General features: G+C 42.3%; 1 protein-coding gene across 5 annotated transcripts in view; it reads right to left on the minus strand.

Moving 5' to 3' along the window:
* LOC105475305 (solute carrier family 26 member 4) overlaps positions 1–4696 on the minus strand; it is a 55342-nt gene extending 50646 nt beyond the window's left edge. For 3 of the 5 annotated variants that reach the window (XM_011730433.3, XM_071094686.1, XM_071094685.1), the window contains exons 1-2: positions 3660–4199; positions 2032–2171 (exon numbers count right to left, since the gene is read on the minus strand). In XM_011730433.3, coding sequence (XP_011728735.2) covers positions 2032–2171; positions 3660–3823 — 304 coding nt within the window. In that variant the 5' untranslated portion in view covers positions 3824–4199. Of the gene's footprint in view, positions 1–2031; positions 2172–3659; positions 4200–4609 lie in introns of those variants that run through there. The other 2 variants (XM_011730430.3, XM_071094687.1) reach the window with 2 other exon arrangements.
* Positions 4697–12442: the final 7746 nt, after the last annotated feature.

Consider the following 12442-nt stretch of genomic DNA (forward strand, 5'->3'; position numbering starts at 1 on the left):
TGAAATAATAATAGACCTACCTAGCAGGATTGTTATGAGGATTAAATGAGATAACTGGCAACATTCTTACTTAGCATAGTGTCTCATGCTTATAAACAAAATGAATTCTTATAAGATACTTGCCTATGAAAACTGGGGAGACATGGAGCATGAAACATCATTTTTCATATGTAAAGAGGATTCATTATCAGGAATGCAATTCAATCTTTTTCACTAAATATAACATCTCCTACGTGCCTGTCTCTGTGCTAGGCACCTGCTGAACAAACATGAATTAGGCATGGTTCCTGTCCCCCAGGAGTCACAGGGTGTCGCCATGTCACAGCCCTTAGAGCACAGTGTAGAATACTTGGCGTTGTCTAACTTATGGACCGCGCAGCCCATCCTAGTCTCTCTCCCATCCACCTTTGTGATTAAGAACATGCTTGATCAGGCTGAGGCTCCACCCTGGGTTCATAGGCCATCCTCCTTCTCTGAGGGCATCTACCTGGCCTGATCTGAGCAATCTTGAAAGCTCCATAGCCAAATTTTAGCTCACGATATTGCTCAACATTCATTACTAGCTTCTGAAATAGTCTATTTTCAAGCCATCCCCAACCACCCTACTTCCCATCACTTGGCAAACTCAGACTTAGCCATCAGGGAGACTCAGTTTTGACATTCAACTTCCAGGAAGCCATTCAAGATCCCCTAAGACCGCTTTGAGCGACCCTCATTTGCACTCCCTTAGCAAGTAATTTGCACTCCCCTGCCGGAGCCCTTTATCACATTGAATTATCTCTTTCTCCATTGGACTATGAGTTCCTTGGAAGCAGAGGATGCATCTTATTCATGTCAGCATATCTAATGCCTGGAACATATTAGGTGTTTCACAAATTATAATAAATAATAACATTTCTGTTTTCATGATTCAGGGTCTTTGGGAAATTGGTCAGGGTGTTGGGGGTGGGGCAGAAACGAAATGGTGAGGATGGGGGACAGATGAGAATGCCATACTGCTAGGCACTGACTATACACCAGATTTCTAAGATGCTTATGGGAATATTATGGTATGAACTCAGTTTATAAAACAATAAATAACCACCTACGTTGGCACATTTTCCCACAGACTAAAATAAGAGGATGATTTTTTTAAAAAAAAAGGATGAGAGGCAGACAAAACATTCGTGTGGAGTCCAGGCTAGGAAGCTTCCTTTATTTTTCCTTAAGCCAGTTTCAAACTGCACCTCAAGATCCATGTTTGGGAGGCTGAACATGGTAGCTCACACCTGTAATCTCAGTACTTTGGGATACCAAGGCGGGTGGATCACTTGAGGTTAGGAGTTCCAGACCACCCTGGCCAACATGGTGAAACCCCGTCTCTACTAAAAACACAAAAATTAGCTGGACATGGTGGCATATGTCTGTAGTCCCAGCTACTCAGAAGGCTGAGGCATGAGAATCACTTGAACCCGACAGGCCAAGGTTGCAAATGAGCCAAGATTGCACCATTGCACACCAGCCTGGGTGACAGAGCAAGACTCTGTCTCTATAAAGCAAAACAAAAACAAAACAAACAAATGAAAAAAATCCATGTGTGGATATAAAATAATGTGCTTCAATCATCATTTTAAAAACCTAAGCACAACAGAACAAAGTGAAAAATTAGCATATTGTAATAAGTATTTTACAGGAACTTTAGATATACATGTACATATCATGATGTAACACATATTTCTTTTTTTTTTTTTTTAACCTTGACTTGAAACTCTTTACACATTTCTTACTGTGAATTGTGGTCAATAAAAATTGAGAAGCCACTGCCTAATATATGCCTCTAAATTGGAGCTCTGTACCTAGTGTGGCTGCAGTTTCCCAGGAAGAGAACTCTAAGGAAGAGGAGAAAAGAGGTGACTCTCTCCACTAAGGGGCTCTACAGGAAAGATAAAGGCCTTGAAGGGTAAGCAAACATCTGTCACAGACCTATGGTAGCTGGGGAGAAGTGTTAAACTCCTTCTGGAGACCAGAACTCTCAATCCACCAACATCTTACCTTGCAGCGTGGCCACTAGCCCAGTACTAACTCCCGAAACTATGTCACTAAGCAGCCATTCCTTGACTCGGTATTTGGGCAGCCACTCCAAGATGGGCAGGAGAGTCTTTAGCACACCAAAGGCTCTCTTTCTTGAACAACTGTCAAAAAGCAAGAAAACTGGGTTTTCAATCCAATCTCAGTCACAATCAATTTGCAAATCACAAAGCTGTGAGCTGAATTCTGCTGATGTTTGTAGCTATTTAGAAAAAGAATAAGAATTTCATGGAAAATAATAACCCTGAAGTGCTTACCATGCTTTTGCCAAGAACCGTATCTATCCTTTTAAATGCATTCTTCTAGAAAACACAGGATTAAGTGTCCCACCCCTTGCTCACCTTTTTAATCCTCTGAGAAAATATTCCTACACAAAAACCTATTTTCTGGTCCAGCCTGAGACTGATGGATGTGGAGTCTCTAAATGGAGATTAATTTTCAGACTCCTAATCCAGGTGCCTTATTATTATTATTTTCTTTAAAGAAAATAAACACACTGAGTGTATTTGGCAATACAAGCCTGGAGCTAGTTTTTACAAAAATCTTAGCATGAGGAATGTATACCTTAAAGCTTGCTACTTAGTAGTTTTTAAATTCAATGATAAAAGAAAAATATCAAAAGTAGGTGGTATTATGTAACTCCTGATTTGAATAAATTGTTTTTTTAAAATTATGGTATTTATGGAACTATTGGACACTTTAACAATGACTCATTTTTTGATATTAAGGAGTTATTTTTAGATATTAAGGTGTGATCATGAAATGTGGTTATATTTTTTAAGAGTCTTTAAAGATACTCAGTAAAATACATAAAGACAGTATGCTATATGGGATTTGCTTAAAAATAATAATGGGGGGAGCAAGTAGGTGTCGATATAAGAAACAAGATTAACTTGGAGTTGATCACTGTTGAGGCTGAGTGATGGGTAGAAACGGTGGGGGTGGGGAGTTCATTATACTATTACGTCTACTTATGCACATATTTGAAATGTTCTATAATGAAAGGTTTTAGAAACTAATTTCTTGATGTTCGTGACATCTAGTTACAGCACATTTGGGTTTAGAGACTGAGGGCGGCTCTCTGTAGGGGTCCCACCGCCTGCTGGTGAAGTACTTGGCACACCCCGCGCTCCCCTAGGTTCTAGCTTGCATTCTGGTCTCTAACTGAATGGTAGCTCGCCTACTTAGCTTGAGGGTTTCAAGGACTCCTCCTGGTCAAGAGCTGGGTTTCCCTATTCATTTCATTTAAACGAGCTCCCATGAAGGCAACAGGGATCCACTATACCCCAAGGGGCACTCCAAGTTTCCTTCAGAGAGGAAAAAGAGAGATGGGGCTCCCAGTACCCACTCTTCCCAAAGGCGAGTTTCCCAGATAAGTTCAATTCGGGCCCGAGACTGATGGAGTCACCCTCCGACCAGAAGGGCTGCGTGGAGGACTGGAGACCCAAAGTTGGGCCTCTGGGAGAAGCAGCTGGCGCGCAGGAGCTCCGCCGCCCGCACCCCACGCTCGCCCGCAGGGGACGCCCTCCCCCGACGCCAAATCGTGGACGTCCGGCTCCGCTTCTCCCCAAGCGGGCCCGCGCGGCCGCTACCTGCAGCACTTGGCCAGGCTCTCCCGCAGCGTCTTGCGCTCCTGCAGGCGCCGCTCGTGCTGTTGCTGGAAAGCGAGCTCGCTGTAGACCGGCCGTGATACCACATAACTGCAGCTGTATTCGGGGAGCTGCGGCGGCTCCGACCTGCCGCCCGGCGCTGCCATGACCTGCTAGCCAGAGGACAGCGAGGAGGAAGGAGATACGGTGCGGGAGGACTATCTGAGGTGAAGAGCGAGGAACAGAAAGAAGGGGATCACCTGTTAGCTGTCGCCCGGCCCCCCGCCAACTTCAGTCGAACACAGCGAGTCTGGTCCGCGTCCTGCAGCCCTCGGCGCTCGCGACAAGCGCCCCACCGCGCGCACGACCAGCCTGCAAGTGGGCACCTGAGAACCTTTGGATCCCGTGGCCTGCAGCAGCTGAGCGAGGTTCCCCAAACTTGAAGAGAGTGAGCCCTGCTTTGGGGGCTTCCCAAGCTCCATCCAGTCCCCTCCCGCCGGCAGCTAGGGCGCTGTCCGCGTCCTGAAATCTCCCTTAAACCAAGGGACCAAGGGCGCGTGCAAGGCTGGAAGGGACCCTGAGAGTTCCTCCCTCCCCGCACCTGACCCCGGACGCAGCTCCAGGCGCGCACTGGAGGAGAGGTGCAGGCCCCCGGGCCAGGCGTGGAACCCTCAGGGCGCGCTCCGCGGGTCCCCAGGAGGCGGGCGCTGCAGGCACATTCCAGCAGCTGTCGCAGCCCTCCCGGCGGCAGAACTTTCAGTTTATTGAACAACTCTCTCCCCCCGTCCTGTTTTCCGAGCCGCCTGTTCGCTCTTGGAGTCTCAGAAAGAAGGCTGTACTGCCCCCTGTCCGCCTGCTCCGTGCCCCCTCACGAGTCCCATCCGCAACCCTCGAGGCCTCCCGGGGAGGGGAGCCCGGGCCGGGCGGTGTGGGCATCTTCAGGGAGAACTCACCTGTCTCTGCTTGCGCCCCGCCCGGAATGCCCCGGGGACGCCCCTTCCGCTGCCTTTATAGCGCTCTCAGACGGCAGTGGGACGTTTTATTTATGGAGCAACAGAGACACCTTGGTCGAAGGGAAAGACACACACAGGCTGCGGTCTTTCCCAACCGATCTCATCAGGAAAGAAATCCTACCCCTTCTGCATTGCTTCCCTTTCCCGAACCGGGAAGGTTGAGACTCTTTCTGGCTGCCACGCAGGGGCCACCCGGATCCTCACTCTTCCCCATTTACTAATCTTGCGGGCTGCAAGGTCAGGGGCGGGCCGGGCCTTGTGGGACTCCTTACAGGAGAGCAGAGCCCGCCTAGAGGAAGAGGTCCTCGGTCTCTGGGAGTGCTGACCTTCACTCCTAGGTTATGTTATTCAGCGAACTCCACAGCCTGCCACAGGTGCTCTCATACCACATGGGGAAGAGGAGCAGTGGCCAGGTTTCTATATTTATAAGCCCTTGGATTTCTAGAAAGTCTTTTAGGAGTATTCAGTGGGTGGAGGATATAGAGAGTTTACGATCAACTCAGATTTTAGCTACCTATTCTACGCGTGCCTGTGTGTGTGTTTTATTTCACAATCCAAATCAAGCGTCCAGGTGGACCTTTCTTACCCGCTAGACTCTGTTTTTTTCTTTTTTCTCATTCTGCTGGACAATCAGGGAAGGAATAAACTGGACTACATGGAAATCAAGACTAGAAGAGAGGGAGTAAGAGCCGGAGCTATCCTACCTCACCAGTGCTTTGTCTTCTGTTGGGATAAACTTTGCTAAAACTAATGCATGGTTAAGATGAAGGGCAGAAGGAAGGGTTCGATAAACCAGAACATTCTCGCCTGATTATCAGTGTTCTGAAGTAAATACAGAACCTCTTCGGTTACCCACCTACCTTAATATACAGACCATGACAATTCTGCGAGCTCCTGGAAACAGAACTCAGAACTCGTCTCCAGAGAACCCTGATGCAAATTCTCTGAAATGGTAGTCAGTATGTGTATTTTCCTGAGAAGTGAATGAGTCAACAGCTTTCAACAGATCTTCAAAGGGTTACTTGATCCAATGAAGTTAAGAACCACTGAAGAAGAAACCTAAAAAGAAAATCCAGGTCATGAACTTTGCAATTTTTATTCACATACAGAGAAGAGGGGAGGAATCTCTTGTGTATGTTTCACTTAGGTATACCAGTGGTTCTTAATAAAGGGCTTTTTTGCCCCCAGAGGTCAATGCCTGGAGCCATTTTTTGGTTGTCACACCTAGGGGGATGCTACTGGGATTCAGTGAGTAGAGGCCAGGGACGCTGCTAAACATCTTAAAACGAAGTTTGCTATCACTCTAAGGTGTTGCATGCGACTTAAACTGTACATTTATTAATAAATTGCTACATGTACTAAAATATGTATCTCTCTCCATATATGTATATATGTGTGTATTTTTTCTTTATTGTTGGATGTATAGCTCAACTCCACTAAAATAGAGGAAAGTATTTGTTTTAAAGTAGATTCTGAATATACTCACTCTGTATACCCTCACCCATACCTTCAAGATATGGTGAAAACACTGTCTCTTGCATGAACATTCTTTGATGCTGTCGTTCAGAATTAATCCAGTCCCTTTTCTGGATTCTCTTCATACCTTATCTGATCCTCTCTTAAGTTACCTCTCACTATCTACCTTAGAAACACAATTTTATTTACATACAAGTCCTATCTCCCTCACTAGACAAAAACTTCTTGAGGGCAAGCGCTGTGTCTCCTTTCAACCATTATTATCTTCTCTCATGTTTTTTGAACAAATTTATCTACAGCCCAAACATATCTTTGTAAAAAACTACAAATTACTTTACATATTTGATCTATGGCTTTGTTTTTCTCAATTAAGAGTATGCTATGGATTATCTTTGCAAGTGAGCACATAAGGATTTTTCTTAACCTTGGAGATGGCTGATTAGGATTTCAGAATATCAACTCATATTCGTAGCTCCATGGCAACTCACCTACATAACTCACAACTCTTTATTGAATTAATTAGAAGGCATTCTGTACAAATATAAATATAGTCCATAACCCATTCTAATATGGATTTCTGCTCCTTGTTGCTTGCTATTTTGAACACTTTTAGTCTGGTCCAGTCAGGCCTGTAAACCACTTTGCACCAGAACTTGGCAATGGTTTATTGGATCAGAGGACTGAAGAGTGGGGTAACGCTGGCGGACAGAGGAGAAAATACTTGAATAACGACAGGAGGCAAAAGAGTAACTGCCCTTGGCTAATAGAATTCTTATTTGAAATGCATCTCTCTGTATAAGAGTTTGGTTCAATAATCACACTGTAATAAGTCCTGCATGTGTCTGGATGAAGATAATTACTTCTTTCTGTTAAATGCTTTTCTATAGCAGAAATACCTGGGGTAGAACAGAATGGTATCTCTGTTACAGGATTCTATAAGGGTATAGAACTGCTTTTCTCATAGGTAAAAGGCAGACCGTTTGAATTTGGCTGTTTTGAAAACAGAAGAGTAGGAGGAAATAACAGCTTGCTCTCCCCACCCTATTTAATTGTGATATTAAACACCTTAGATTACTCACTTGGGCTTTACAAGGCAACCTTCACCTGTTTCACACAGAGGTGGGTGGTTCTTATTTATCAGATTGTAATCACGTTCAGGACCTGTTTCCAAAGAAATAGATGCATCACTTAAAAATAAATGTCAGACAATATTATTGTTACTCTACAGTACTTATTTAGCAGCAAATACTTTTTTAAAAGGCATTTTCTTATTTATCATTTAGGCATTTGCAGTGTAAGACAAACTCCCTTGTTTGATTATGCATTCACTTGTTCATTCATTCATTGGATTATGCATTCACCTGTTCATTCATTCATTGGATTTATTTGGAAATTATTTGCGCTGGCTGTGGGTACAATGATGAACAAAAGCTTGTACCATGGCCTCATATTTAGGGGTGCAGTAGACATTCACCAAACGGTCACAAAAAGTGTATATTATTTCACTGATTATAAAATACAGATTTTTCACATTTTATCAGGGTTCATGTTATAATTAATGATCTGCTATTTATTATAGTTTAATAACATATTTTGTGATTCATAAAATATGAGTTTTATAATTAATAGCATTCTATAATTAATAAAATATAGATATTTACATAAATGTATAGTATATCTATGCCTTTTTTTTCTTTTTTAGAGATGAGATGTTGCTATTTTGCCCAGGCTGGACTTGAACTCCCAACCTTCAGAATAACCAGAATAACTGGGACTACAGGCGCACAGCACCACACCTGGCAGAGTCTCTATGCTTTTGAGTGACTATGTGTGCTACAAGAATGATTTAATTGAGTCCTTCGTTTATTTAAGAGCAGTCAATCTTGCTGTATTACTTTTGTCTGAGAGCAAATACTGTGGTATAAATTTTTTCTTTCTTTCTTTCTTTTTTAACAATTTAAAATGTTCTCTCATCAGAAGAATTGCAAAAGAATGCAAACATGTTGGCTGGGCGCTGTGGCTCACAGGGTAATACAAACACTTTGGGAAGCTGAGACGGGAGGATCACTTGAGTCAGGCCTAATCCTGAGCTTTTATTTCATTATGCATGTTAATTTTCTCAAGATAGCAGATGCTAAATTTCTGCCATACTTATATAAAAAGAGAACTGAACTGAACTTTCATTCAAGACTTCTGATCTTTTCTTCTCTGAACAACTTATTGGGCTTATTCTCAGTAATCATACAGTTCTGCACTCAATTGTTTTCTTGTTTTTTTGTTATTTTTATTTTGCACTCAATTGTTTTCTATTTGTTTACTGTATGCTACTTTATTTTCTTCTCCAGTTATAAGATATGTTCCCTAAAGGTATAAATAATATATATATTTTATGGTATTACAAAAATAAGATGTGCCTATAGTAAATAATTTGGAAACTACATTAATGTATAAAATAGTAATCACGTTTTATCTCATTATCCACATAATCATTAAGTGTTTTGCTTATTTCTTTTTTATTTATTCTTTCTATGCAGACATAGGTATACATTTTTATTAAGTAAGATTATAATGGTAGTCTCTTTATTTCCCTACACAATACCTTGACAAATTATGACAAAATAATAGGTACCAGACTTGTTAAATTATTGATCAATTGATTGTTTAACAATGGAATTTTGAGAAACCATTGGGTAGAAATAAAACTAGTTTTAAAAGAAGAGAATCCAACCCTTAAAACATCAAAAAATGAATTATTTATAAATATTATGTGGCAATCCATTCAATTTTAAACAACTTACAGTGTCAATAAAACTATAACTCAATAAATTTCTCAGGCAGTAGAGTCCATCTGCCTCTTCTTTAATATGAATGTAAACTGGATATGTGGTTTAGTAAATTGCTAGAATGAAATAATGGCATAGTTATGGGTTTTGAGGGGTTTTCTGTGTGTGTTTGTTTTAAACAGGGTCTGGCTCTGTCACCCAGGCTGAAGTGCAGAGACACTATCTCAGCTCACTGCAACCTTCACCTCCAAAGCTCAAGCCATTCTCCACCTCAGCCTCCCAAGTAGTTGAGACTACAGGCATATGCAACCACACCCAGCTAATGTTCGTATTTTTTGTAGAGACAGGGTTTTGCCATCTTGCTCAGGCTGGTCTCGAACTCCTGTGCTCAAGCAATCCACCTGCTTTGTCCTCCTAGGGTGCTGGGATTACATGTGTGAGCCACTACACCCAGCCGGGTTTCTTTTAATGTTTGTTGTAATGATGAATTTTTTTTTTCAAGAGATGGGGTCTCGGTTTGTTACCCAGGTTGGTCTCAAACTCCTGGGCTCAAACAATCCTTCCACCTCAGCCTTCCAAAATGCTGATTATAAAATGAGATTACAGGCATGAGCCAACCACACTTAGCCTGGATGTTTTCTTTCTTTTTCTTTTTTAGAGATGGGGGTCTCACCTCAGCCCTTGAAGTAGCTGGGATTACAGGCCTGTGACACTATGTCGAGCCACTAATGGCATAGAATAATTTAAGCAAAGAATAATTTGAGGACCCTTCCCAGTTTCTTATTATTTAAGTGTATTGCACTTTTAAAGTTATCCTTGCCTATCTTATCTCATGAAACCTGTGGTTTGTTAATGGAGGGAGAAAAGGGAAGCTTGAGAATTGTTTCAAGTGAACATTGATGTGCTGTGTTACCACGAGTTGGATGTTTAAGTATTCCATTCATTCGTTTAATTATTCATTCATTGATTCATACATTTATTTACTTATATCATGAGTATTTAGTGAGCGCTTGACTTGTATCAAACACTATCTAAGTGTTGGGGATACAGCAGTGAACAAGTTTGTCAAAGTTCCTGCCTTCAAAGTACTTATATTCTGATGGGGGACAGTGACTATCAGCAAAAAAATAAATTAGACAACATTCTGTTGTGATAAAAAGCTATTGGAGAAAGAAACAGAAAGATGTCTTGTGGAATTATTGATGAAGCAACACACAGCAAGGGGAGGGGAAGGACCACTTTAGAAGGGGTGTTCACGGAAGGCCTTTCTCTTTCAGAGGAAATGACATTTGAAGAGACACTGAAGGATGAGAAAGAGACAGCCTTCCTGGAAGAGGAAACAGCAAATGCAAAAACTCTGAGTTAGGAAAGAACTTGATGCACTTAAGAAACAAAAAGAAGGCCGGCACAACTGAAATCCACAAAAGTCAGACCCGAGGACAGAAAACTGGACATCCCCAGTGTGTATGTGGCAATTGAAACCAGGCATTCAGGATGAGGAGAGAGGCAGATAAAAGACCAGCACCAAGCCCTCAGACAGTCCAACATTTAGAGGTCATTTATAGGAAGAGAGGAGGGGCCTCTTCTGTAAAACGCTGAGAATCCTTGAACTCAGGTGGTGAGGAAAAAAACACCTCTAAAATATTTTGAACTTCTTGGAGATATTTCTCTCAACAAAATTTCTTTGGTACCTGTATCTTTTAATGACACTTGTAAAGGAAAAAAAAAAAAAATCTGAACATTTGAAACTTGCCCTTCCTTTTTTTTTTTTTTTTTTTTTCCTGAAACAAAGTTGCGCAGGCTGGAGTACAGTGGTGCAATCTCGGCTCACTGCAATGTCTACCTGCTGGGTTCAAGAGATTCTCCTGCCTCAGTGGCACAATCTTGGTTCACTGCAACGTCTGCCTCTGGGTTCAAGTGATTCTCCTGCCTCAGCCTCCCCAATAGCTGGGATTACAGTCATGAGCCACCACGCCTGGCTAATTTTTGTATTTTTAGAAGAGATGGGGTTTCTCCATGTTGGTCAGGCTGGTCTCGAACCTGACCATGGTTGGTCAGGCCTGGCCTCCAGTGATCCACCTGCCTTGGCTTCCAAAAGTGCTGGGATTAGAGGCATGAGCCACCACCATGCCTGGCTGTGTCCTGCATTATTGCATGTGTAATTAATCACTTTACCTTTTTGGTAATGGTGGAACCTTATACTAAGTCCTCCTCAGTAGTGAAGGACTCCTTGACTACTGGAGCAGAAGCTAATCTAAGCAATCATACTAACGACTTTTGGTAGAAAACAACAGCTTATCATCCAAGGCAGTTCATCCTTCCTTTTTAAGGGGGATTGGGGGGCGGCTGACAGCTATTTGGCTTTATAAAGAATGCTTTTAAAATGTATTAATATCTCTTGTATTGAACTATACATTAGTAACAACACAACCCTAGAATTTGTTGAGACAGGGTATCCCTTCGTCACTCAGGATGGTATGCGGTGGTGCGATCATAGCTCACTGCAGCTTCAATCTCCCAGGCTCAAGTGATCCTCCCGCTTCAGCCTCCTAAGTAGCTGAGACTTCAAGCTTGTATCACCATGCCTGGCTATTTTTTTAGAAAAAAATTTTGTAGAGACAAGGTCCCACTCTGTTACCCAGGCTGATCTCAAACCCCTGAGCTCAAGCGATCCTTCTGCCCTGGCTTTCCAAGGTGCTGCGATTACAGGCGTGAGCCACCGCACCCAGCCAGAATCTACTGTCTAATTCTTCATTTAAAATGAGTCTTAAATATCAACAGGGAGAAATCCTGTAAAGGGACATATAAAGGGACAGAGAGGTGCAATGAGCAGCAGAAGAATGAAAGAAGGACGAAGCTGCAGAAGGCTGAAGAGAAAGAACCGGAGACCAGGAGGAAGGTTCATGGCAGTATTCGTGCCATGTGGCCTGATGCAGTCTAACTTGAAAGTTGACTTGAAAACTAAACTGCTTTTGAGCATAAGTATTACTTTGAGGTGGGTAATGTTATCCCCATTTTTACAGATGAGGAACTATACACAGAAAAGCTAAATTATTTGCCCAAGGTCATACAGCATGGCTAAGCTGAAATATGAACCCAAGCAGTTTGAGGCCAAAGCTCACTCTCTTAACTACTGCAAAACTACACAGGGTTCCATTATATCATAGAACTTTCAGCCCTCTTGTATTATCTCATCCCAGTCTCCAAAGTCCCTTGGCTAAATTTCAGCTTTTAATTCTCATCTTTAAATATAATATTTAAAAGTATGGTATACACAGACAATAGGATACTACGGGATACTATGGGATGTTAATAAGGTAGGTCTATATATATATATGGACATGGAAAGAAACCCAACTATGTTGAGATGAGAAAAAGGCAAAGTACAAAAAGTGTGTATAGTATGTTTATTTTTCAGTAAATGAAAGGAATATATATTTTGGCTGGATGCAGTGGCTGACATCTGTAACCCCAGCACTTTGGAAGCTGAAGTGGGTGGACCCCTTGAGCTCAG

The sequence above is a fragment of the Macaca nemestrina genome, chromosome 4 (assembly GCF_043159975.1).
Source record: "Macaca nemestrina isolate mMacNem1 chromosome 4, mMacNem.hap1, whole genome shotgun sequence".
Lineage (NCBI taxonomy): Eukaryota > Metazoa > Chordata > Mammalia > Primates > Cercopithecidae > Macaca > Macaca nemestrina.